Source organism: Lepeophtheirus salmonis, chromosome 3, assembly GCF_016086655.4.
Source record: "Lepeophtheirus salmonis chromosome 3, UVic_Lsal_1.4, whole genome shotgun sequence".
NCBI lineage: Eukaryota > Metazoa > Arthropoda > Copepoda > Siphonostomatoida > Caligidae > Lepeophtheirus > Lepeophtheirus salmonis.
In genome coordinates this window covers 41,075,020-41,095,577 of record NC_052133.2, presented here as the reverse complement: position 1 = coordinate 41,095,577, position 20,558 = coordinate 41,075,020, and the positions used below count along the sequence as shown (strand labels likewise).

Genomic DNA, 20,558 nt, shown 5'->3' with positions numbered 1-20,558 from the left:
CATGTAATTTATTTCTAAGAAGTTTGCATATTATAATCTTCAAAACTCAATAATTCTCACTTTCAAAATATAGAGGTTATGTGATTTAAAAAGTGTTTTGTTTGGGAGAGTGAAAATTTATTTCTATATGTAATTCAAAATTACTCCCGTATAATTTGAGTTAGGATAAATTATTTCCATTCTACGTTTGCACAAATTACAACTAACACAAAATCTAACACATACAGCCTACTTAACACAATGACAATAAATTCAAAGGCTGAAAAAAGTCACTACTAATTTGTGAGTTCCAAGTAAATATCAAGGCTTTGACTCCAAACCCTATTCAAGTTTCATGTCTATGAAGTTCAAGACCGAATTAAACATCGATTAGTTCATACTCAAGTCAGTATCACACTCAATAGGGCTTATTACAAATGATAAAGGCCACTAATTTATAAAATGAAGACTTTGTGTATTGGAAATACTGTAGTCTAAGCAATATTTTTGAGTAGCGTCAGCTCTTGTGGTTATTTTGAGCATGGAAACTTAGTCTGATTAATCAAAAAGAAATTGAAGCATATAATTTAACTAGTAATAACAGAAAATTCGGCTTATAAGAAATCACATAACTAAACTAAATATTTTCTATTATTGTGAGACAATTTCACTTGATGACACGTTTCTGAAGAGGTCAATTTTGTGAATGGATAAATTGAAAGAAAACTAATTCTGAATTAGTTACCAAACTTCTCAAAATTTACAAACGTCAAAAGTTATTTTATTTTATTTTAATATAAAAAAACATATATAAAAGTTATTTGTAACTTACTATGCTCAGGAATGATTATTTAATAATAGCTCGGAATTGTTCAAAGCTTAACAAAAGTAAATTCAAACTTAACCAATCAAGCCTCAGAACACTCATAAGCGAAAAAGAAGCAGAAAAAATGACAGCTGACAACAAAATAAATTTATATGCTAGTGAAGGAACACCGTGACTAATGAGTATATGGAATTTTTGTTATGGACCTGAGCACAGATAAAGGCGGATTACCACATCTATTCTGCGTATACACGTACAAGTGTATATATAGGTTTAAATATATATGATATCAGGAGAAGAGTTGCTCTGACAAAAATATCATTTATATATATATATATAGTTATACCTATATATACAAGGTTGATGTAATCTAGTGGTTCATATTTTATTTTTTTTAATTTTTCAAAAGTAAAATTTAAACAAGAGGTTTTGTGAGCACATTTATTTTACAAAATCATCTGAAAATAGTGCTTGGCACAACTTTTATACAATATGTGAGTCCTCCACTCTAATAATTACCTCGATACGAGGTTTAAATCCCTGGTACTCGTACATGGTCCAGTCCTTCTTGATGGAAGCCTCTAGAGACGGGTCACTCCTGTGAGAAGTGGGACACACCCTCTCCTCCAGAACGTCTAGATAGAGTAGTACAAGGATTTTGTGTCTAGAGAGGGGGCGGCCATATTTTGAGGTCCCAAAAGTCCTTAAAGTTGTCTCTCAGGTAGGCCTAGGTCTTAGCGGTGCAGTGAGGCGGAGCTCTGTCTAGAGTGAAAACAAAGTTGTCGCAAACTTTTATCTGGCCCAAGGAAGCCCTTTCTTATCCTGAAGTTCGATTTAAGCATCTCCATGCAGCCGCTCCTTCCTCTCCACGAAAATGGGAGGACAGACTCCACAACGCCCAAGAAACCATGGTTCCAGCAGAAAGACATGTCTTACTGAAGCTGAGACGTTATCTGGATGCTCGGTTGTGATGGTTCGGCTCAGTGATTTGCATTACTAAGTCTCATCAAATACTTAGTTTTTTATGGTGCTGTCCCTTGGGGATTTTCTAATCAATCACAATTTCTTATGACGTTCTTCTAATCTCTGAGGAGACAGACTTAACATAGACCGCTGTTCTGAAACGAATTGCACCATCTTAAAGCTACTAAAACATATTAGCTCATTTGTATACAAAAATCCAAATAAAATCACCCGAATAGTAGATCCATGATGAGTCTCAAATTTTTGATCACAAGTCCAAGTGCTTGAATATTTTCACCGAGTCTTAGTTTACTTCCTTAAATACTTGCATCGTGTCTCATTCAAGTCCTCAGAAAATAAAATATTTTTTAAAGAGTCTTTGTATACAGGGAGAAATTGATATGAGACTTCTCTCAGTCAACCCCTAACGACGCCATGAAAGTATTTTATTGAATATAAATTAATAAATGGACAGTATTGGGCCCACATAGCTAGTGTTGTGTCGGTCTTATTTTGGGGCCCAGACCACTCTGAGTACCGGTCATATCGGTCCTTGGAATTTTCACCTAAAAATGTTGTTGGGTTATTCGGCCAAATAAGATTTATTAGATATACATATGTATATTAAGATCATTGTACATATCTCGGGGAAAAAAATATTTCTATTATTATAATACGAATATAAATTATTTTTACTTACTTGTATAATTTATTTTATTATACAACAGAATATTTAAAAAAACAAACAAAGGAATATCACCCTCAATTTTCCCTTATTTAAGGATCAAAAAGTTGGACTGAACCCCAGTCCTTGGTTCTAAATATAGACCGACCCACTACTCGGCTTAGTTTCTTAATTTACCGTGTGCCAACAGAAAATCAATCTTGAACAAAAATTTAAAAAAAGATAACTTATTTATTTATTCATTTTCTTCGTAAATATAAATGGCCCATTATTTAATTGACTTATATCGGTCAACTATGGGCTTCATATTATGATTTTGTAGGTTGAGTTGAGCCATCCTTTGATAAAATATAATGATATTTTGTTTAGTTCCGATAAGGACTTTCAAATAGGTATAATCTATTTTATCTTTTTTCTATAACTGATATATAATTTTGCCGAACTTTAAGTAGAATTTGTGGTATTCCAAATGAGTTATGCACATGAATAAATGTTTTTGTTGATCCCTTGTCGTTTATATAATATTATCTAAGGATTACCCGGGTTTGCTTGGGCTAAGGAGGGAGAGGGAAATAAATTAAGAAAACTAAAAAAATATTCAGAAAATACTTCTATATACTAATAATATGAATGTTTCGTTGTTGTCGAAAAAGATCCTGATAAATATAATTTTATTTCTCTTGAATTCTTCAGACTATATCAATCCGGTTAAGTAAGGTAATTTTAGAACATCTTATCAAAGCAACTTCAAACCCCCCCCCCCCCCAAAAAAACTCTTAATATTGGCTCTTGTAACCTTAGTATAATTATTATGAATAGAAAAAAAAATAATGTGTTAGAAACTTCAAATAACATACCAACATAAATGCATCTAAAAAATTGTCTAGATGATAACTAAATTTTATATTTGCTTCAAAAAATTTCCGAATCGAAATTCGTGAAGTAAATTGCAAAAACTTTTTTGCACTAATTTTGCAGGAAAAAATTGTTAATAGCAGTTATTGGAATTGTAAAAGAAAGACAAACCTACCAATATTTTTTTCGTACTTGCAAAAACAAAAAAGTTATGAAAAGTAATGTTGTCGAAAAAATAATCCACGATAAATGGTTCATTTTTGCAAATATTGAAAAAATGATCTAACAAAATGTTCCAGAAATAGAAAATATTATAGTGAAAAATTAGAGTCTCAATTTTTATGTCCAAAATGTATCATTTTGTGCCATTTCTTTTAAAATATTGAAAATTAACGTTTGATGAAAAAATAGGGGGGGGGAAGAGAGAAAAAATTGAAGAATTACGCAGAAAATGACAGATATTTCAGTTAAACATCAAAAAAAAATTTGCAAATTTATATGCAAACCAATCTCCCGACAAATTTTAACAAACTTTATTCTATTTACTAATCCTATATTCCATTAGAAGTTCATTTTTTGCCATCTGAAATAAACGAAATCGCATTTTTCACCGATTTCTTTTTTTGCCCATAACTTTTTTGATTATGGATAAATTTAGAAAACGGTGTTATTCGTATAGTTGTTGTTGGAAACGCCAATCTCTTTTTGATAAATAACTCAAACCCACATTTAGTCTCCATGAGCTGCAAAAAACGGTTTTTGTGTTTTGAGCATTGCATAAGCTCCCCTTATATGACCCCAAATCGACCCCCCGTCTTAGCATGTCCGAGCTCAAAAGGGGGACCCATGCAAAATTTCAGCCCCCTAGGTTCAACGGTGTGGGAACGTATAGAGGACATCTACACACACACAATCTTTCTTTTTCTATGAAGAAATTTTGGCTATCATATGGAAATAAAAATCTATAGCTACGCTTTTAATAAAATATTAAAAATTATATGTAATACAGAATCGAATAAAATACTATGTAAGATTTTAATATTATGAATTATTAAAAATTGTAGAGAAATAATATATTAATGATAGCTTGGGAGTAGTTAAGAAATAAATAGCATTTGGTGTGATTGACTAATTTGGCTGACTACCAGATGATTTTGAGCCTTTTCTCTGTTTCTTTTTGAAGGAAAGTTTGCATGATATAATGAAAGTAACGACGGTATGGATCTTGTAACTGTACCTCCCTTATTAGAGAGATCTTGGTTAAGGATCACTCATATATTATACTGTACATAGAGTTATCCAATGAAAATGATAATAATCATCTCATGAATAACAGTTTTCTTTAAAATAAGATTTTTTTTTTTTTTAAACCCTTGTAAGGATTTTAAACGTCTTTAGAGAGCTTCCTCTTACCATCATTATTAATGACTACATTTAAACAATTAACCATCAGATCAGTAATTTACTTATATAATATATATTGTGAAGGTCCATAGTAGATACTTAGATAGAGGTAAGGAAAAAGAAGGAAAATCATGATGAGATCATCAAATTTCTCTTTCATTTTAATGTTGATTGAAAAACAAAAATGATCTTATCAAGGCTCATTTGTTGAATGATACCCCTACTCTTTATCTCTGCAGTTGGATTACAAATGGTTCTTACTTTTCTACATTAAGGCGAAAGTATGCTACAACTTAAAAACAGAGTGGGGAGCCTGATCATCAGTGACGGGATTGACTTTAAATTCATATATGTATATACCCGTATGTAGCAGATCAGTATAAGATTCAATTCCTGGAAATTGGATACCAAAAATAATGGGATAGCATTAAATAAATGATTACTTTTGACATTATTATGGATTATATTCGATTTTTATGAGCGGATTTGCTCTCTTTTCCTCATGTTGTAATCATTGATTGTGGAAGTTATTGGATAAATCCAGTTACACGGCGTTATCTCAATAAAATAAATATTTACTTTTTAAGTTAGTGTCAGCTGTCGATTGTTCTGCTTCTATTCTTATTATCAGAGTTCTGCACCTTGATTGATGGAATTCGAATTAGCTCTTGTTAAGTTCAAAGTTATAAAGCAAGTGGCAAAACACTCCTTTAACTTGAGTAGATTCGTTTTCCTTCGTTAAATCTTTTTTCGCCGCAAGATGTCGTTTTTATTATAGGATAGATAATTTTAATTGATCAATTTTCCTCATTACAGTTCTAGGGTTTTTATCCACCTGGACGACTACCCCTTATCATTTTACCCCGAACGAGTACCTCCCATCCTTTTACACCCTAGGGTTTCACTCCTCGAGATATTTACCCCCCAGAATGTTACCCCTTATTACAATAAATAGCAACCATACAACCAAATATTCAGTCTTTTAACAACCATACAACCAAATATTCAATATTTTAACAACCATACAAACGTAATATTAATTTAACTTATTGAAATTGGTATTAGTGATGTATCATAAATCTTTTGACGTCAATACTTGTCACTGGAATTTATTTAAACTTTATTAGTATCTTATCTGGGATCTGTAAAGCCTCCAATCAAATTCATGCTGTGATCAATATATGAATTCATTTTTTCTTCATGTTTTAATATATTTGAGCATGTAAAAGTTCATCTCTGTGGAAACAACTGTAACCAACAAAGTGTTGGCTATCCTTAATGATACCCAAAGATGGGTAAAATTCTCATATACTATGTCTTTTTTTTTATTTATAAATAAGCAATGAAAACTTAATTGGTCCCCTAAAGCATCGGTGGTTGATGACTTAGTTAGTCGAAATGCCCACTGCGTATATTTGCATAGATCTTAATTTGAAAGTGCTCACTTTGAGACTCAAAGGTTCAAGTCACTTTAAATATTTTACCTAAGCCTCTCTAATAAATGGGGTCTCTCAGAGCCAGAATCGAATTATTATGCCTTTATATGAAAATATTTATTAATCATTTTTGTATCTTCTAATTAGTAATTCCTTTCTAATTCGAACTCAAAAGTAGCAGTGCCCAACAACTGCTACTAATAACCATAACATTCATTTATGACATTGGCCCTCGATCGTTTACTAGTTCTACTTTTCATTAATAATTATAAAAAAGGATGGGGGTAAAGGATCCAGGGGGTATATGGGTGGGGAGAGAAATGCAAGGGGGTTAAAGTACAAGGGGGAGTAATCTTCCTACTCGTGACAAATGCAATTTTTTCTTCCCTTCGCAGAATTCATCGGACAAATACAATTAATAGGACAAATTCAAGGACGTTGTATAGTTAGTTGTAGAGTAATATTCAAGGACATTCTATGAAGCTCTATTAGACAAAAAAATCAGTCACATAGCCAACTTTATTTAGACAAATATCTTTTTTAATAACATTGCATACTTCAGTCTTCAAATCGCAACAACAAAAAATTAAACAACTCGCACGACAAAATTATATCATCGTGATATTTTCTTTCCTCTAAATACGAACCATTTTAAATTAAAAAACTTCTTTATTTTCAAAAAGATTATAAGATTATAATACACAGAGTTTTTAGAAAAAAGTGTCCAATATCAAACACGTCGTTTACGTATACATTTCCTATAGATGCGGAAACTCACCTTATAACTACCAATGGGGAAGAGTGTTGTTTACTAATTGTATTAGTTTGTTTACAAAACGATTGAGAGTGGCGCCGCTTTGCGGCAAAATAATATAACTCCCTGAATGATAACATGATTTAATATATTTATTATTTGTAAATTCAAATTCAAAATAGTATTTGGGGCGCAATAAAAATAATTTAAAAATGAATCACTTTTTTAATTTATTTATATTGCGCACCCAAACTATAAACTGTCACATTACCATGCGGCTAATATTTGGGATTTTTTTAGTTTCCTCATACCCCATTGATTTTGGATATTGTTATCTTTCATTTTGAACGAAAAAGTTGCGAGTTACAATATAGGTAATGGCGTGGATCATTCTTCAAAATGTTTAATCCTCATATAGCTTTGTTTTGTGGATTCCTTCTAAATGTTATTTTGAACTAACATGTTGATCGTGTGTTTTTTGTTTTGTTTTTGATAGCATGTATTTCAGTTCCTTTAATATAATAATTCCTTTACAAATAATATCAGATATTGTCTATCCTTCCACAAAATCTATTATTTTGTCCTGTTTCTTTATTCATTAAAAAGTATGTAGGTAACAGTATTAATCAGTATAATTAAATTTGATTTAGACTGATGATAAAACAAAAAATAAAATTTTAATTGTTAGTGATAACTCTAAATGTCATTTGGGGATAAAGTAAAACACAACGTAGCCTTACCTCACCAACACAAAAATATACACTTACAGGGTTCGTAAGCAAAACGTGGACTCAACAAGTAAATTTAGATAAGTACTAACTATTGATTTTTTTATAACAAAACTTGTTAACAACGCTATTGCGAACTAGGTCACTCAATATGGCCACCATCAGCAGTAATCACAGCCTCCATACGGAACCAGAAAGCTTCGCATGAGTTGATCACAAACTCTTTGGATGTTAAATTTTACGAAGTAACGATAGAGCCCTTCAGCGAGTCTACACATGAGTGAGGAGTTTTGCTGGTCGCCCTCTACAAGATACCTCACACAGCAAAGTCCAGTGGATTCAAATCGAGCAAGAATTTTGGGCATATGTCATTGGACAAAAAAAAGGGAATATTGGTTTAATAAAACTTATGTAATTTTGCTTATATGCGTGACGGTGCGCCATCCTGTGTCCATACATAATTTATTTCCGGATAGTTTGTTTCCTACCATGGGAAGATGCTGTACCAGAGTACATTATAGTAGGCGTCCTGGCCAATTTTATAACATAGGCTGGAAGAAGAAAGGGGGTATATTTTTATTATTGGCTCCCATAACCCCAAGGACTAGTATTTGGTCCGGTTGTATGGTGAGGTACAACACCTAAACATCTTCTTTTACTTTTGTGAGCTAGAGGTCCTTGCAACTGTTATAGACTTGTTCCTCTGTGAAAATCTTCTTGTCCAAGAAAAAAATAATCACAAAACCTCATCATAATATTGAGATAACGAGAGTTAATTATTAGTCCACACTTTGCTTACGAACCCTGTAGAGTATATTTTGTTGTCAACTGTCGATGTTTTTGATTGTTTTCTCCTAATCAGTTTTATAAACATTGATTGCTTGATAATTCTCAATAATTATTAAATAATAATTCCATAGTTGGGAATAATTGTCCAAAATGGCTAACTACCAACTGTTTTTGGGCCTTTTTTCAGTTGTTTTCCGTATGAAAGATTGTGTGATACAATAAAGGGCATTACTTTTATATGTTAACGCAAAAATATACACTGTATTATATTGTTTCTTTTCCCCTATTCAATATTCTAAACGTTGATTGGTTGAGTTTGAATTCACTCTTGTTATGCATTGAACCATTACCAACCATTATAATTAAATAATAACTACATAGTTATGAAGAATTAGCCAACTATCAAACGACATTGGAACTTTTTTTGTTTCTTTTTTATGGAAAGGTTGCGAGATACAATTAAGGTAACGAAGTCATAGATTTTTATCACGTCGTTATCCTATATAATTAATGTAATTTATGTGTGTTTTTGTGTTTGAGATGTACGTCACGCTTAGAAAAACAATGATAAAAACGCATTTATTTCAAAAACGGAGACAAATAGAGACTTTAGACATAAAGCAAAAATTGTTAAGAATCTGGAGTTATGTAAATAAGGCTATGTTTTATTCGGTTCAGAACAAATTCCTGGGCTGTGGAGGACAAGTTTTTTTTTCCATAAAACACGATCGATTTACCGTTTCTAAAAGTTTTTTTAAGTTATGGGTTTGTAGATTCGAAAATGCACCAAAAAATTAAAAATCCAAAAACGAATTATTTTCCTAACGGAAAAAGGGAGAACTTATATTCAATACGATTTTAAAAAGGGAATTGGTTAAATGAAGGAAGAAGAGATTAGCAAGTTAATGTTTGTTCTTCACTCTTCATTGTGGTTGGAGAAGGAACATGGCAAGCTAGCAATCACAATGGTAAATAAATCAATCACAAAGTCAAACATTTGAAAAAATTGCTTTATATTCACTAAAATCATTATTTTCACATGGTGAATTATATGTTGGATTTTCAAGAGTGTCAAAGAGGGGGGGGCAGGATTGATTATATTTTACATCTTTACATCAATTGGACAGAAAACGACAACAAAAAATTGTATATAAGGTGGCTAGTTTATAGAAGATCGTTTTAGTTTATAATTTAAAATAAATATACTAAATTTAAATAAAATCTTTTTAATTGGTCATCTAGAAGATAGCTTATTCGTACTAGTATCACTAATATACAAATTTATACTGTATTTGGTAATTTGCTGTCGATTTTTCTGCTTTTTTATCTTATCAGTGTTCTATACGTTGATTGTTTGAATTTGAATGAATTAGCTCTTGTTAATCTGTGAACAATTCCAACAATTATTGAATAATGATTCCGTCGTTGGGATTATTTGGCTAACACTGACTGATTTTGGGCCGTTTTCCTATGAGTCTTTGGACGAAAGGTTGCGAGATACCATAAGAATAGTGACGTGATATATGTTGAAAATTTGTTTCCAGTCGAATAAAGAGCTATTTAGAATTAAATCTTCCTCTGGAATGTATTTTGATTATGTATTTAAGTCAAGGAAATGTTGAGATTTTGTATTTTGGATATTAGGTTCCTATAAACTATTTAAATCAAAGAGAGATTCTGGGATTTACAAATACCTATATAATATAAATCCCCACAAAAATATATGTATATAAATCACTATTCATTGGCTCATATTTACGCAAATTGGATCTGACAAACACCTACATGGATTGTTCCTTAATATAATCGTGAATAAAAGAATTATACTTATTCTTGTATTTGAATTTTGTTAGATGTGATGTTCGCTCAATCAAAGTACAATATTAAATAGTATTAAAATTTGTAAGAAGTAAATGAGAGATTAACTATGTCAAATAGGAACATGATCTATTGAGTAAAGTTGGATGTATCATAAGTGTATTGAAAAAAACGCAAAGGATCAACGATATGATTTAAATATAATATGTATAACTATTTCATTAGTTTAAAAATTACTTAAGTTAAATCCTTGTTTATTATTTATAACCATAGGTGGGGATTTGAGGACTTAAGCTAGACTTGAGACTAGACTCGGACTTGCAACTTTTTCCTACCTCTGATTATAAATAGACCTTTCTTTACATTATTTCATATCTATCATTATGGAATAATATAACTACCATTAATGCTGCAAACAATTTCTTAAAATCCATGAACTAACGTACTCCTTAATGTATCTTTTATTTAGTTCTATCTATAGTTATGTAGATAAATATTTCCTCATGCAAAAAAAAAATCCCCACCTTTATCATTAATCATTCTTCTAATTATATAAATATGATTAATTAAAGCCTCTTTAAACTATATAGAGTACATACCTAGGTTTTGTGATTACTGTTAACCAAATATTCCGTTTATTTTATTTATTTAGTGTCGGATTCACAATCGGAAGATAATTTATCCAGTCCATCTAAAGTGCAACAAATCCGTCATTCATCTGTACAGTCAACAGGTAAATATATTTTATTCTTAATATTTAATGCATTTAATTGCAATCAAAGTGTATTTAGAAGGAGAAAGAAATAATTAGAGGAGGAAAGTACATGTTTGTTAATAACTAATTCCTCTATTTTTTTTCTTCACTTTTTACGAGAGTGCCATTAAAATTTATTAGGGTATAAATAACATTCACAAAAAAATCTCATAACATTTTTTTTAAATAAAACAAGGTATCATAATGTATATATAAATTTGCAAATAACATATCGTGATATTTCTATAGAATTAATAGTTTAATACATCAAAATACTCTTTTTTCCGCGATTCTTCATGAATATTACTTTATATCATATAGTGTTGTGACGATACATTATTTTCTTACCGGTATCAATATAGGTATTGTTATTTCGGTACTTTTATACGAAGTTGGAATATATAATAAGAATGTCGTTAAGGGAAATAAACATAACTTTACCGGGGTGTTCTTAGGATTTTGGTTTGGGGTGGGTACTAGTTCAGAAATTTGAGGCCTCTTTTTATATAAGTCAATTTTTTTTGGAGTAGGGTCATCGGGGAGTCTGTTTTTTAATTATGTAATATAATTTCAAATACCGGTTCCAGTATCTTGTTAAAGGGGACGTCCACACGATTATATTTTTTTGGGGGCCCAAGTTTTTGATTTGATTTTTTTTTTTAATCCGAAAATTAAAATTTTTATATTAAAAATTTTTTTAAATAAATTTCAAATAAACTATTAAGAGAAAAATTTCAAAAATTCACAGCTATTTACAAAAAATTAAAGTCTTTGGGAAAAAAATCGATAGCTGTTTCCAAAAAAATTCAATAACAAATATAAATTTTTTTGAAAAAAATATCAAATCAAATATAGACTTATTAAAGAAAAATTATATATTTAATTTTTTTGTGAAAAATTTCAAAAATCAATAGCCATTTACAGAAAATTAATTTTTAGTAAAAAAATTTCCAAAATTAAATTAAATTTTCTAGTAAAAAGGCAAAATTATTTCATTGGGGGGGGCTACAGTCCCTCCAGCACACCTCCTGCAAACACCAAACACCCCTGTTTTAGTGTAGTGCAAAGCTTTAAAACAAAACAAAAGATGGAAACGTGAGTGTTAGTCTGAGAATATTCCATTCTTTTTTCCAACTCAAGATGTCGCTTTTTATGATACCCTATATGGCGTCCCTTCATCTTTTTCCTTAAGGACGTATGGAACTTTTTCCAATGTTATTAGATCACTGGCTAGAATAACATTGACTTTTCTTCCTTTTGTAGAATTTACCTTGTTAATTCAGTTGAAAGGATGAATTCATTGAGATTGCATAGTTAATTATTGATAGAGATGAGTAGTTCTCCCCTTCATAGTAGTAATTCATTTTCTTTCCCAAAATGACGTAACAGTCAGAGGATATTAACAAAAATCTTAATTTATGTGTAACATGCGTCTCGCTCTCGCCTTCTCCTTGCGCTTTTTTTTACTATTACAAACTACTCAACTCTAGTTATAGAGTAATAGAGCGTTTTCACGTGACGTCACACTTTTGATGCTGTCCATTTTGGGGGCCTAAACATCCAAGTTTTATAACAATAGCAACACCTTTTTTTGATAATATTTAGGAAAAAAGTCAACTATTGGATGTCAAAATAGACCCAACAAATAAAAGATCTTAAACCTATTGTCTAAAAAAAAAATCTTGTTCTATTGCGTTGTAATATAATAAATATGACCCTAAATTGTATCAAAAATGAATTATTACATCAATCAACTATCTTATTGCTGTAGATCAAAATTAACTACTATAATAGATAAAATAAGCTATTTTTCTCTAATTATCCTACTTTCCACAACTGTAATCGATGAAAAAAAAATATTCTACAAATCAAACCATTTTTAGGAATTTTAAATACATGGTACTTTGATTTAATTCAAATATCACTGTTTATCATTGGCCTCAAGTAGTAGATGATGCAAGTTTTAAGTCTTTTTAGATCAATAAATCCATTTGAGGGAGTTTTATGAAGGCTTGTCGAAAATGTGTCCATTTTATGTAGTAAAAATATCAACTGTGAGCCCCCAAGATGGCGCCTCCTTCAATTAAGATGAAATTTATGACGTCAATGAAAATCCTCTATATCAAAGAACACTCAATGCGCCTAACGTAAAAAAAAAGTCGCGTAGTCAATTATATTCGGATAAATATTGATTACGTGGTCTTCATTTTGCGACTTGTTTTTTAGCTTTGTGGTGAGCTTATGGAGGGTGCATAGTTAGTAATATATTAATATTCAAGTATAATCGACACCCCTAGCGAAGTTATCTCTAAGCCAATATATTTTTGCCAAATATTTATCATGTAATCTTCATTTCGCCACTTGGTTACTTATCTTGATATAGTACTGTGTTTTAAATGAGTCAGTACCCGGTGTCACTGTAGTACCGGTTTCCCGAACAACACTAATACAATACCCATTAGAGTGATAAATAATGAAAAAGGAACCTGTCTGTAATCAATGATTAGTGATTACACATATATGTATTTATTATACATATATGAATGAATAAGTGATGGTTATTTCCAATCAATTAATATGTCATGGAATTTACATTAGAGAGATATCTAAATGTATATGTATTAATTGATTGCTTTTAAATCAACATCACGACGGCTTAAATTAAAGATCCAACACCTTAGTAACTAATGATTCAAAGAAAATCAATTGCAATAACATTTTTTATATTAAAAATCAGATATGATAGCAGCAGGGACTTTGGTACTATTTTCTGGGAGAGGGTGCGTATTAATGGGTAGTTTTTAATTTAAAAAAAAATCAATAACCTTCTGTAGAAAATATGCGTCTCATTATACAGGGTAATTCATAAGTCCCTACGACATAGATAATCATGATAATCCAAAGTGTGTATAATGATAATTATAACATATATTATATATTAACAGCAAAATACAAAAACATAGTCATTTATTTATCATAAGGTTCAACCTGTAGGCCACTTTTTTATACACACAAATGCATTCGTCGGAAAGATCGATTTTTGATTGACTTGAGCCAGTCTTTTGGAAAATTTCAAAACTCTTCCGTGATGACTTCTTTTAATCTAGCAATATTTTGGGTTTTTCGGGCAACAATCTTGAGTTTCAGAATACTGCAAAAAACATTGGTATAAGACGTCAAATCAAGACTTGGAGGTGGCCAAAGAGAGTACCAAATTTCCCTAAACCTTGAAGGTGACAGATAGAAAATTCTATCTCGTAGGGACTTATGAATCACCCCGTATTGTAAAAAACGAATTGTAAATCGAAGGAAGTTTTTTTATCAGTGAATTTTTTTATTTCACCCGTTTTTTGGGAATTGATAATTTAAGAATGTATTTTATATACCTAAGCTGCTGTCATTATTATTGAACTCAAGTGAACCTCCCTTTCTACTACATTCTATTATATTCAAAATCTGATTGAACATTCGTGTGTGCTCATAAAAGACGGAGACTAACCTTGAGAATTTGTTGCGGAGTTTTAATTGTAAGTATTTATTGGACTCAGAGCAGAATTGAAGATCGACATTGCAGTAATTATTGCAAATGTCCTCGTTTATATACTTCCCTCCTCTTTCATCACACCTGATCTAATGAAAAACTTCCTTATAGCTAAGATACTCTCTTCTTAAACCTTTTTCAAATTGTCAATACTTATTTTCCGTTTCTTTTTTTTTAACAGACCCAAAAGATATGCAATTTTCAAACAAAGTATGATATATAATAGTAGTTTTCAAAATTTGGAGCCCCCAGGGGCATCGCTAATGGAGTTTGAATCAGAATAGTATATTAAGCTATGCAAACAAGATGTTAAGAAACCACTGCACTACTCAGCCAAGATTTTTATTTCTTAAAAACATATAATGTGCTCCAAATATTGTGTTAAAATATATATTGTCGTATCTCAGATTTTTACCAAAAAGAATTAGGCATGGAAACTCCATTCTTTCATTTTAAATATAATCATTATAGATGTATCCAATTTTAACAGTAAAATGGATCTGAGAAATTCATTTTCACTGCCTGAATTTTTATGTTTTTAAATATTACGACTTTTAGGAGAACCTATAGACACTAACACTAATTTTGTTATTTTTGAGTTGCCTTTGTTTGAATAATGCAAAATACATGTTTTTAGTTGGAAAATAGTCTCTAAGTCATTTTATCTGCCATCAGAATTTGGCTCTCAACCCTCAATATTTTCTTATGAAACAAAGAAACATAAATAGTTTATTTCTCTCTCCTTCAAAATTTAGTGAATGTTCTTCACTTATAAAAAATAATTATGTCATTTATTTTCGTTTGTTAAAGATACACCGTCTACCATGGGTAATAAAGGAAAATCGAACCTCCATCGTCGCTATGGCTCAAGTCAGCATCCTACATGAACAACTAAAGTGAATTCAAATGTCATGTATAATTTTTTTTTGTATCTTTATTAATATTAATATTATTTCGGATAAATATGAAATCAATACAAAAGTATATATATAAATATATATATATAAAGACAAAATGGCACTAAATTCTTGATAAATAATAATAATTAAATAATTTTTAATGAAAAAAAAAAAAAAAACATCCAACATTTATGGAAATTTCATGTTCATATATTATTGTGTATTAAATATTACTTTTGAGCATTATATATATATATGATATTATAATAAATTGAAGAAGAAAAAAAACTTGGAAGTAATTATAATTAATTAATTATATAATAATAATATAATATTGCGCGTTGAGTAAATTTAACAATATACGATATAAAGGGGGCGGGAGTATAATATCATCATTTTTTTTGTTTTAAAGAGTAATATAAAATTTTTTGCCATAAAAATATACTTTTAACATTTTATGAATATATATTGAGTAGACAGAGAACGGAAAAAAATGTATATATAATTAATAAATTGTTGATATATATATTATAGAGTAATAATTATAATTAAATATTGGGAAGGGGGTAAATATCACAGTTGATCCAAGTAAATTAGAAGTTTACTCGTAGAAATGATTTTTTAGCGTAAAAGAATAATAACAACATTTAATAATAAATTATTCATTCATTCAAGAAAGAGAGGGACAATTAATTAATTAATAATTAATTGATAAATGTAGGTATGTGAATATATATAGAAGATAGATTTGAACTTGAATAAGATGATGTCCGCCGTTAAACGGTAGTTTCATGTTTGGATGGAAGAGTATTTCTAGGATGTAGGGGTTGTAACTCCCGATTAAGTCTTTCAAAGTCATTATAATAATCGTGATCATCAGACTCTTCGCCAGAGGAACGTGGAGGGTTGGATGATCTACAATAACCATTGATGACACCATTAAGTCCAGCTGAAGAAGGTTGTTGTTGTGTTGCAGGAGGAGTGGAGTTGGCTGATGAGCCTGCAGCAACAACCAGGGAAGCTGTAGAAACAGGTGGAGGCATGGGGTATGAGGCTGTCGAACCAGCTATAGACGGTGGGCCCCCTTGACTGGAACTTGGACTATTAGGTATGAAAGGAATGCCAAGAGTATGATAGTCTCCTCGAGATGGTTTTTGATCGTTATTCAGAATGTATTCAGGGTTATCCATAGAGATGAATCCTCCACCAACAGAATTACCAATTCGGCCAGTTAAATTAGGATGTCCACTGCTGGTGCTACTGGAGTCCACAAAATCAGGTACACGGCCATAATTAGGAGGGTTATCTACATATATTTATGAAAGAAAACATGCAATTAGATCACGCTTGGTTACAACAAAGCATTTAAATATAGCGAGTCAAGACTTACCTGTCAAAAAGTATCCCTGAGGTGGAGGATACGGAAACATTGTGGGATTTTTAGGATCTGAAATTAAGTCCATATAGGCATTTGTATTGTTATTAATGTTGTTATTGGGAGTGGTATTGCTCTGTTGTGCTGCCGCCGCTGCAGAATGAGGGGAATGCGGAGAGGGTACCAAATACTCCTCGTCATCCATAGGGAGATTCAGTCTTAGTCCATTTACTTGACGACGACTTAGAGTGTTATTTGAATTAACGTTGGATGTGCTGCCTAATGGTAATGTTGATTTGTGACTATTATTATGTTGAAGAGTTGACGTTGAAGGATTTGGCATGGAATCCACATTGTCATCTTCTGAAAAAAAAACAACCATACAATGAAAAGTTAGATCGAATATAAAATATAAAAATATTATTATGTGATCTTACCCAACAATTTTAAAGGATCACAGCTCGACGAAAAAAAATTGGACCCAAAACGACAACTTCGAGACCCTAGTGTACTAAAACCATCGTTAACACCACTGGAGGAACCGTATTTCGATTGGCGTAGATGGTTCGAGTGTTGAAGGTGCAGAGTCGAATCATTGTATGAAGGGGGAGGCATATTTGGAGGGAAAAACTTTTGGGTAGGTGTTGTTGGACCATTTGTATCAGTAGGAGAGTGATGCGGTGGAAGCCGACCAGGATTTAAATACTCCTCTGCTCCCATGACTACTTTAGATCCTCCTATATTACTTGACAAATTACGAATAAGTTCTCTTTCATCTTGAGTGGTATAAGATGGAAGCCTCATTAATTTATCTCCGGGTATAACTAAATAACGTCCGGGGTCTTGAGCCATTTTGGCAAACTCCTCTCCCAATTCTTTAAAAAGGGGTCTACATTCAGAATCTACCATCCAACACTTGATGAGAATCATATACACATCAATCGTACAAATGGGAGGTTGTGCTAACCTTTCTCCCTTTTCCAGTAAGTCTGGTACGTCCCGTGCGGGAATGTTTTCATATGGTCGACCACCATAAGTGAGTAATTCCCACACAGTGACTCCGAAGGCCCAAACATCTGATTTATGAGTAAAAATACGATGCTGAATGCATTCTAAAGCCAACCATTTAATAGGCATTTTTCCACCAGCAGCTTTATATTCATCCTCATTAATATCCAAAAGTTTTGCAAGACCAAAATCTGTAATCTTAACACAGGAAGGTGTTTGAACGAGAACGTTCCTCGCTGCAAGATCCCTATGAACTAAACGACGTTCCTCTAGATGAGCCATTCCTCGTGCAATTTGCGTACACCAATTCAATAATGGTTTAGATCCAATTTTATCTTTGTTGTTGCGAACGTAGTCAAGAAGACATCCAAGAGGCATAAGCTGAGTGACGAGCATCATCTGAGATGTCATACAAACAGCTAAGAGTTGTAACAGGTTTGGATGCTCAACACTAGCCATAATGTAAGCTTCTTCTAAGATTTCCTTGTTAGCATTTGATCCAGTTCCTTCTCTAAGTACCTTTACAGCCACGGGGATTTTGACATTTTCTCCTTCAGGTACCCAAACACCTTTATATACAGTTCCAAATGCACCATAACCTAATATACCTCCACAACGAAGTTCAGCTTCACGAACAATTTTGAGCTTCGCTAAGTTAGGTTTTATATTAGTAGGACGTAGGGGTTCATTGTCTTCATACCCTGTCATTACCATTGTCATTTTAGCTGTATTTTCCTTTGCTTTTGCTCTTTGTCTCCATTGATATCCAAAAACAGACAAAAATAGCCCAAGTAAGACAATACATCCTACTAATCCCCCAATTATTGCAGGAATAGAATTCTGAGCCGTCAAGGTTCTTCCCAAGTGTAGTGCCTCTGCTGAGCAGAAGGGATCTGCATCGCCTTCTTCAGGCAAAATTTTGTTTGGCCTCTCCTTCGGACAGGTGTGAGTACAATTGAAAGGAGCAGTTGAGGAGTTAATATTACCAGGGAACTCGCCTGTTAAATATACCTTGTAATTTTTGCAGGCCAAACATTTATCAGGACCCATTCCATAGCAACCTCTGCATTCTTCAGAACAAGGCTTGCATTTGGTAGAGTCTTTATAGTAATCCCCGTCACACTCTGGAACACATTGCTGATCCTGAGAAAAATGTACACATTCCTGGCACACATCATCGTGAAATCCATAGCCATTACATTTCTTACAAAGCGAATGACATGGACGACAAATGGCCTTCCCGGCTAAGGGTTCCAACTTTCCTTGAGTCTGACGCACAACCCACTCCTCAAAATGGGCTTCAGGGCAGTGTTCGTCTTTTTCTAAACACTGTAAGATATTTCCCAAGTTAGATACAATGGCCTTCTCACAGGATTTACATCCTCGAGGTCCTATTGTATTTCCTGGTCCATCACAGCCTCCAACACAATTTTCATGACAAGGCTTACATGTTCCAAAAGAGGAATTATGATACTTTCCATCAGGACAATGTGACACACAAAAGGGTCCATCCTTGGTATGCTTACACTTATCACAATTTCCTGGTCCTGGACCTTTGCAAGTCAAATCACACTCCTTGTGACATTTCATACATTTATTTTCTTTCACTTTGTAAAGTCCTAAATTTGGATCACAACTGGATATGCATTCGCTATCAACCTGAAATTTTTTACATGACAAACAGGAATTATTTCCTGGTCCCCAGCATCCTTCTGCAGAACACTGTGGATCACACATGTGATCTTGGCGAATGCACTCTTGTGGATTTTTATTGTTTTGCAGAAGAGTATTATGAGAAGGGCTTTTCATGATTTTTTGCCAATTAATCTCTTGAGCATAGCACAAATCTTTGTTTTCTAAAATAGAAACAGCTCCAGAACGAATTTTTCTCAAAGATTTAAGTCCTAATGAAGTTAAAGCAGTCTTAACAATATAGAGAGCCGAAAAATACTCCGTGAGTGTTCGACCTCCAATTACTTCCAAATTACGGAAGGCGTTCAGGTTTTTAAAATTAGGATGGTGTCCTTGAATATTGATGTATCCAGTCACTTCTTTTAGCGTTGTAAAAACTTCCAATTTCTTTGGATCCATTGCAGGATATCGATTTCCAAAAGTATAGTTTTCATAGACTTCTTGGAAGCCATTAAAAGTAGAGTCTAAAATGGTTATCGATCCCTCAATCACTGTACAGTTTTGAAAGGAATCGATATTTCCAGCATGCATCACTTCATTGAAATGACACGTCTTTGGACAAGGCCCATCGCAGGGAACACATTCTCCATTTACAGTCTAAAATAATAATTATATGAGTATTAGTATAAGTAATTATGATTACATTATTACTATAAGTATATACAATGTACGTATTAAAACGTTTTGTTCATGTCTTACAAAAATTAAAGGTATTAAAAAGATTCTACGTCCCTATTCTATTTTTTATACGTTTTAATTATATATAATTGTTTCTGAAAGTGGACTCTATCAAGACGTCTAAGGCTAATTGGAGGTAGGTAATTTTGACATCATACATAAGTATATTATTTATTAATATAATATTTCTTTGTTTCGTGTTTTTTTTTTGTTTTTTCTTTGCAAAACTTATAGTAGTATAGGTTACTTTTAAAATATAACAATAATCATTATGATTGTAATTTAAATTGCTCCTCCACCAAGGACGTTGGGAAGGTTGACATACTCAATTGATGAATCACTCATGATTAATATATATATATATATATATAACT

General features: G+C 32.0%; 2 protein-coding genes across 4 annotated transcripts in view; one reads left to right on the top strand and one right to left on the bottom strand.

Moving 5' to 3' along the window:
• Positions 1-15,605, top strand: part of LOC121115367 (uncharacterized) — a 97,697-nt gene extending 82,092 nt beyond the window's left edge. Inside the window, exons 7-8 of the mRNA XM_040709589.2 lie at positions 10,890-10,970; positions 15,343-15,605. Coding sequence (XP_040565523.1) covers positions 10,890-10,970; positions 15,343-15,419 — 158 coding nt within the window. The 3' untranslated portion in view covers positions 15,420-15,605. The remainder of the gene's footprint in view (positions 1-10,889; positions 10,971-15,342) is intronic.
• The window catches only part of Egfr (epidermal growth factor receptor), a 52,927-nt gene continuing 47,817 nt past the window's right edge, over positions 15,449-20,558 (bottom strand). For 2 of the 3 annotated variants that reach the window (XM_040709298.2, XM_040709296.2), the window contains exons 5-7: positions 17,244-20,103; positions 16,822-17,169; positions 15,449-16,737 (exon numbers count right to left, since the gene is read on the bottom strand). In XM_040709298.2, coding sequence (XP_040565232.1) covers positions 16,208-16,737; positions 16,822-17,169; positions 17,244-20,103 — 3,738 coding nt within the window. In that variant the 3' untranslated portion in view covers positions 15,449-16,207. The remainder of the gene's footprint in view (positions 16,738-16,821; positions 17,170-17,243; positions 20,104-20,558) is intronic. The other variant, XM_040709297.2, reaches the window with a different exon arrangement.